At 41.4% G+C, this 7,871-nt stretch overlaps 1 protein-coding gene across 1 annotated transcript; it reads right to left on the bottom strand.

Annotated features, from left to right (window-relative positions):
- Positions 1 to 5,572: 5,572 nt before the first annotated feature.
- Positions 5,573 to 7,208, bottom strand: LOC123499953 (piggyBac transposable element-derived protein 4-like). Its single transcript, XM_045248484.1, has 3 exons — positions 7,057 to 7,208; positions 6,279 to 6,905; positions 5,573 to 6,227 (listed from the first exon to the last, which is right to left on the bottom strand). Exons 1-3 carry the CDS (start codon positions 7,206 to 7,208, stop codon positions 5,573 to 5,575), a joined length of 1,434 nt encoding a protein of 477 aa, XP_045104419.1.
- Positions 7,209 to 7,871: the final 663 nt, after the last annotated feature.

The raw sequence follows: 7,871 nt of genomic DNA, 5'->3' as shown, positions 1-7,871 counted from the left end.
ATCCTTTCGCCACTTCATGAAGCAATCACAGTACTCAGAAGCCGATACACCTCGTAGCTCTGAATTGAGTGCTCGTGCAAGATCTTGTATGTGATGAAACAGCTTCCCTGTGATCGCACCCTTGATTTTTGGAAACAACCAAAAATCACAGGAAGCAAGGTCCAGCGAGTAGGGTGGGTGGGGGAGAAGTGTCATCCCCTGCTGCTCCAGGAAATGCACAGTGAGGCGAGCTTTGTGGGGGGCTGCATTGTCGTGGTGCAGCAAAAGGCGCGATCGGCGACAGGTTGCTGCAGACTTGGCCTGATGTTCCAGGACTTGAGGAAGGACGTGGTCAGTGTAGTACTGGGCTGTGATAGTTGAGAATTGAAGAAGATGGTGAAAAGGCGCTTGTGCTGCGAAATCTTTCCTTCAAAATCTGAGGTCGAGGCTCTTCATCACTCAGCCACACCAAGTTAGACTGCTTGTCTCTGGTGGTGAAGAAGGAAATCCAACACTCAACTCCAGTAGCAACATCTGAGAACCGTTTCGGACCATTTGGCTCGAATTCAGCCAGCCATAGACAACAAATCTGCACCCGTTTGCTCTTCTGCTCTTCCGTAAGCAAATGAGATATCCATCGAACACATTTCTTCTTCAGCCCTAAGTGTTCATGCACGATGTCATGTGCACTCCCATAACTGACACCAAGCTCCAAGGATAAGAATCGAAGAATAACAGTTGGATCTTCGTCAATGATGGAACGTGCACGGACGGTTGTTGCTTCGGTCACGGATGTGGAGGGCGGCCAGGACGATGATCATCTTCTAGCTGAATTTTTCCGGCTGTGAAAGCTCGAATCTAGCGAGAAACAGTTTCCAGTGATGGAGTAGACTCGGGAAAAACTTCCAATAATTCCCCTCTGATCTCCGTTACTTTTTTCCCGAGTTTGCACCTTGTGAAAGTGCAATCTTCTTTCGAAAAATCCATGTATCCAGTAGGAGGCATAAACCAACAATGACGCAATCGCACAGCACAGCGAAAAAATGTAACCCAGACAAACAGCAACAAGCTCAAACACGTCACAACAGGCAATACTTGCTGTCCCTTGCTCCCCTCCCTCCCACCATATATAGTCTCTCAGCTATGAGTCCGACTGTCATTACTTTCTGATCACCCCTCGTATACAGAGCTAGTGGCAACACTATGGGTGGAAAAGGAAGCCAGATACTTCCATTCACCATCTGACTCGAGAAACTGCGCGTGGAGCTCAAACATGAGGTGGGAAAATTCTTGATTACGGGAATGATCGCTGTTGCTACGGACGCACTGATGCAATCGTTCATATACGATTGCCAGAACATAAGGGTTAACAACTCCGGAGTCGACTTTGCCGACTCCGAGTCCGAGGTCCTGGAGTCGACTGTGCCTTAACGACTCCAGTCACAGCAGTGTGTAAAAGAGTATACTGCTTGAGCCTTGAGGTGACGATATCACTTTTATTTTGACGAAACTGACAAGAATGTATATAACTTTGAACAAATAAACAAAACATTTCTAGTAGGGACAAATTAATAGTAAAAATGCATCTAAAGTTAAATAAGGATTGTCGCCATATGATTGGCCAAATAGTCTATATATATATATATATATATATATATATATATATATATATATATATATATATATATATATATATATATATATATATATATATATATATATATATATATATATATATATATATATATATATATATATATATATATATATATATATATATATATATATATATATATATATATATATATATATATATATATATATATATATATATATATATATATATATATATATATATATATATATATATACACACACAGTAATACTCCGCTTAACGAACGTTCGTCCAACGAATTTCCGGTTTAATGTACTATATAAAGTTAGACCAAAAAGTCCGCATAACGTACAGCCACATCCGTTTTAGTGAATTTTCTGGGTTTGAATTTGCCGGGTGAGGGACCGAACGCGGCAGCTTCACTGTGATTGTCTGGCTCCCAGCCTGTCTCCAGCGCTCCTGGAGCTGGATCCAAAATTCTTTAACAACCTCAGAGCAACCTCCTGCTGCGAAATGGCTTCCATGAACGCTTGGAGGGATGGTGGCGAGGTTGCTCTGAGGTTGCTGGGAACACCACCTCTGGAGGTGGTGTTACTGTCTTATATATGCATATATGTTCACAAAATAACATTTCTATTAGCTTTTTACAAGCCTTGCCCCAAGACAGGATTGTTTTGTAATGCATTAAGTGAAATCTTACATGAAATACCAAAAAATAAAGCAGAGATGATGAGATCGGCCACAGACGGCGGAGACTCCGGCGACTTGGCTGCTTCTTCTTCTTGTTTTCACTCCTCTATTGCCTGCTATAATGGATATCATATCTTAGTATTCATATACGCTCATGCCATGAGGATAACCTGGACTCCGTGGCAGTGAGTGATAGTAAATTAGTAATGAAATACGTGGTATTTCATTAGTAATTCACTATCACTCACTGCCACGGAGTCCAGGTTATCCTCATGGCATGAGCGTATATGAATACTAAGATATGATATCCATTATAGCAGGAAATAAAGGAGTGAAAACAAATTTAATATGGTGAAAGACAACACGCCAAGCTAAAAAGGTCACAAGAAGAAGAAGCGGCCAAGTCGCCGGAGTCTCCGCTGTCTGTGGCCAATCTCATCATCTCTGATTTATTTTTTGGTACTTCATGTAAGATTTCACTTTATGCATTACAAAACAATCCTTTCTTGGGGTAAGGCTAATAGTTAATAGAAATATATATATATATATATATATATATATATATATATATATATATATATATATATATATATATATATATACATACATACATTTTACCCATGTGGTATGTTGGTGACCAGCCCAGAACGCATCCCCCTATTTCCATTATTTCCTATGGGAAAATATCGTCCGCTTAACGAATTTCCGCTCTACGAACAGCTTTGACACCCCTATCTTGTTTGTTAAGCGTGTATTACTGTATATATATATATATATATATATATATATATATATATATATATATATATATATATATATATATATATATATATATATATATATATATATATATATATATATATATATATATATATATATATATATATATATATATATATATATATATATATATATATATATATATATATATATATATATATATATTCCTCGATAAACTTGTAATAATGAAAATATGAAAATAACTTCATGTATATAATTGACGGAGTGCAGAAGGCATGATGAATACTGGGGTAATGAACTAGGTATGGAATGACATTCATGTGGTGACACAGGAGAGAAGGCATGTTGATGTGTCCTGCATACTTGGTGCGCGGGAAAGCGACTACGGAGTCGGTAAGGCTCTCGTGACTCTGGAGTCGATAAGGCCTGTAATTCTTGGAGTCGATTCCGCCAACTCCGCCAGCCCCTGGAGTAAGAATCGTTAATCTCCAAGAGAGTGACTCTTGCCCACCCATACAGGACAGTGCTGAGGACACCGTCGGTGCTGCCAGACAACCATGTCACTGTGATCTCGATCCTTGGGAGAAGTTATCGTACACATCAGTCACCTGAGCCAGCGCTGTCATCAAGACATAAACACAGCAGCATGGTGGAAGAGTTTGGAGATTTATTCCTTGATGGGGAGTATTATAGGTCACCAGTGTTTCATAATTTGTACATGCCGAGGGCCGAGCAACACAATACCCCTCAAAAACAGTAGGTCTTCAGTCCTTGGAAGATGAACAATGATTTGATCTACGTGGGCTTGTTTTGAAGGTATTCCATTGTAGATGTACGGCTGCGGTTCTCTGACGCCTATAAAATTTAATTACGTCGATACTTAGCAAATAATGTATTTTACCATCATTTGTTACTTTATTATATAAGGATTTGCAACAATGTTATCATATTTATTCACCTGATAATAGAAAAGTAACTCCAATATTGTATCGAAGTCATGACTAGAAGTATGGAATCGGACAGCACCCACAAAAAAGGATGGATAGATGTGACATGTCACCAGCTACCACCAGGTCATTAGTTTATTTTCCACCGTATTTTTTATATTGGTTCTGTCCAGTATGCTGCACAATGTAAACTTAATTCTTCATCTATAGTACCCACTTCTATGGCCTAACACACGTCTTACTATTACTCCTTGATCTCATTCCCTGAGGTTGATGAGGTTGCTCCACGCTGATTGGCTGAAAAGCATTTGCCAAACACGAGCAAACGCTTTGGAAAGGTGTTTGCTTGTGTTTGCGAAAACTTGCCTCCATTTGACTCCGTTTGCCCCCAGTCGCACCGCTACTGAAAACGCCTTAAGAGTGGGGAAGGGTAGAGTGAGTGGTGCGCGTTTTGTCCACAAGAGGCGCTGGTGTATTCAAAAGCCTGTCAACTTGCGTGATACGGCAGGGCTTTCAAACTTAGAAAAAATTACCTGGATAAAATTTTGTTAAAGTGAGTTCGGTGTTCGTTATACGAGCAGATGGTTGTAAAAGGAAATGTTCGTTGTGTAAATGTTCATTAAGCTGGGGTTCACACAACGAAATTTCGCTACAACGAAGGTTTCATTTTACTACCATCTGCTCGTTTAACGAACATCAAACTCGCTTTAACGAAGTTTTATCCAGGTAATTTTTTTCCAAGTTTGAAAGGCTCGCCGTATCACGCAAGCCGACAGGCTTTTAGATATACCAGCACCTCTCGTGGACAACACACCACTCACTGCCCCTGTTCAAAACAATATCAGCGTCAGCAGCAGCTCGTCTTCCCTCGCTCAATTTACCACCAAAACGCCCTGCAGTGCCTGCTAAGAAGACCAGGAAGTCTCTTACTCTCGAAGTGAAGCTCGATATTTTTCACAGACACGAAAGAGGCAAGAAAACTAATAACATTGCTCACCACCATCTTGACTCCATCTACTGTCTCTACTATTTTCAAGTCAGCAGACTCTATTAAGAAGGCTGGTGAGACTGTATCTTCCTTCCAAACTAAAAGAACCACCTGAACTCGTGACTACAATGGATAAAATGGAAAGCCTTGTGGAAATGTGGTACATAAGTTTTGTATGTGATACAATGATGCGCCTTTTGTTTACATTCCACAGGTTGCCGGTTAGTGTCTTTCCCGTTTCACTCTCCCTCCCTTCATAAATTTAAGATCATCAACATTATAAAGTTACGTACATACATACATTAGTGTACATTATAATGATTTAAATAAAAACGGCCTAAATGTTTAACTTCATGATTTTTACTTTCATTAAACCTTTCACTGTACTATGATGCACTCTCGGTTTGTTTACTCTCAATGGAAGTTCAAGTCAGGGGTTAAACTTGTTATAATCGGTTTGCTTAACGAAGTTTCGCTTAATGTAGGTTTTTTCAGGAATGTAACCCCTTCGTTAAGCAGGGGTTGCCTGTATATATATTTAAAATAAACTTATTGTATTTACCAAAGAGATGTCTGCTGCTGTGCTTGGGTGGCCTGGGCTAGGTTGAGAGGTTAGTTTTGAGCGCCACTGGGACCCGGCTGGAGTTCCCAGGGCTTCTTTGACTTCTCTCCTTTCTTGGGCCCTTTGTTTCGTGGGACGAGTTTGGGTGTTTTGGGTTCATCTTGCTCATGATAGGCCATGTAGTGCGAGTTGCAGCACAAGGCAGGATCTCCAGGGCACCTAGGGCAGTGGTAAATAGTATTCTTCCTTATGCTGAATTTCTTGGAGCAGATGCGACATGACTTCTGTTTCTTGTGCAGTGTGAAGGGGATGAGACAGTGGAGAAGTTTAGACTTGGGCTTCTTCTGTGGTGGCTGATTGGGATGTGCAATCTGCTCCTGGTCCTTCTTCACTATTGCCTTGGCGTCCGTGCTGTACTGAGCTGCCAGATCGTCCAACACTTCCAGAATAAAATGCACGAAGTCCTTTTTGTATGTTGGGGTGGTGTTGCAGTAGGCTAAGAAGGAATTCAGCAGGGCCCGGAAAATGAAGTGAATTCCCAGCTTCTTGAACAAGGCCAAGGGCTTGTTTTTGTAGGCGTATGGCTCCAGGAGCTGGTCTGTTTTATCTATACTCCTCATCAGAGCATTATACCTCTCAAAATGGAGAGGCTTGAAGTAAACTGAAGCCTTGTCCTCAAAGTACTTTGGACTCTTCTCCACCGGGCTGGCAGTGTAGAAGGTTGTAAAGACATTGACCTCCTTTTTGTCCTAGTACTTCACCAGCAGTGTGTCCCTGGTGAGGAGATACTCCCCCAGGTGGAAGCTGGTGTACCAGTTATCTGTCACAATGTGCCTCCTCTTGTCCAACAGGTCCCGCATCAAGTGTACCATGACCTGCTCCGACATGCTTAGCTTGCAGGAGGAGGCTTCATCAGGTGAGGAGAAGCTGGAGTCTTTCCCATAATACATCTTGAAGTTCCATGAGTAGCCGCTCCACTTGGCATTTGAGGGGCACAGAACAAACACCTTTATTCCAAACCTGGACTGCTTGGTTCGGATAAATTGTTTGAAACAAGTCTCCCCCTTGCACAACATCAGACTCTCATCGACAGCAATGTCCCTCCCAGGTGAAAGTAAGAACTCACAACGCTGCCAAATAAGGTTAAAGAAGGGTTCGATGCACGTCCTGGGGAGATGGGAGGTCTTTACGTGGTCCATGGGCGAAAAACGCAAAAACTTGAGGAGGCACAGAAAGCGTGACCGACCCTTGACTTCCTTGCAGAAGCACTTTGGCCCACCATAGTCAAGTCTGCGTGCCCAGTACATATATATGCGTGGAAGCTTATGTATATCCATGGACATGAGTAGGGTCATGAACACAAAATTCATCACAAGTGACAGGCTTCCAAATCACACCATTCACTTTCTTTTTTCTTGTAGTGGAAATATACACTTGTGCCCTCTCATTCATCCATTTAGAAAGATAATGTACCACTTCACTGTTAAATATATACGTGAAGGCTTTACGTGGGCAAGTAAAAGGAGGCACAGACTTGGCAGACAGGTTGGCAGGGTTAAGGTCGTTAGCACTGGCACTGAACATGGGGACCGGGTCTGGCTGCGCGTCACTGGATGGATCAGACATGAGGCTCCACCCATGGTCCATCATGGGCTCAATTTCGTCAATAAAATCATCTCCACTCATATTCATAATCACTTTCACCACTATCATCACTCACATCATCGCCAGGACAGTACTCAAAAGTCTGAATCAGAAAACTCAGTGTCACACATGGCAGTTAAAAAAAAAAAAAAATCAAATGCACACTACAAATCAAAATGGCTACTATGAAGCCAACAGAGGCAGGGTAGATCCACTCAGAACGAGACCATAAATCAAACTGAGGGAGACTCCAACCCTGCAAGCAGACTGGCTAATAGACTATGACGTAGGCCTAAAGCAACATATTGATTGGCTATTGGAATTGTGGGAGGGGCTTCTCTAGTGAGTTTGTGCACACATACAACGCCTCAGACACCACCTCAAGCCATAATACAAGCACTTTATTATTCTATGAAGATCCCAATGCCAATCTTGTACACGTGTACGAGCTCGTATGTGTACGATGAACCGATTCTCATACATGCATACGATCTTGTATCAAAGAGGTTAATTAGAATTGTCTCCATATACTAGTGAGTTGATCTGTGTGGTTTGGACTTTTAAGTTGCCTTCATGTTTACTGTTGACTGCATTAATACATTTTCGACCAAGGGTGTACTCTTTTGGAAATGCGGAAATGACCAAACAAGCCTCAATGTCAATTCACAAGAAAATCAACTTATATATATTTGTTCATGAATAGGG

Source organism: Portunus trituberculatus, chromosome 50 (assembly GCF_017591435.1).
Source record: "Portunus trituberculatus isolate SZX2019 chromosome 50, ASM1759143v1, whole genome shotgun sequence".
Taxonomy (NCBI): Eukaryota; Metazoa; Arthropoda; class Malacostraca; order Decapoda; family Portunidae; genus Portunus; species Portunus trituberculatus.
This window is presented reverse-complemented; position numbering and strand designations above follow the sequence as displayed.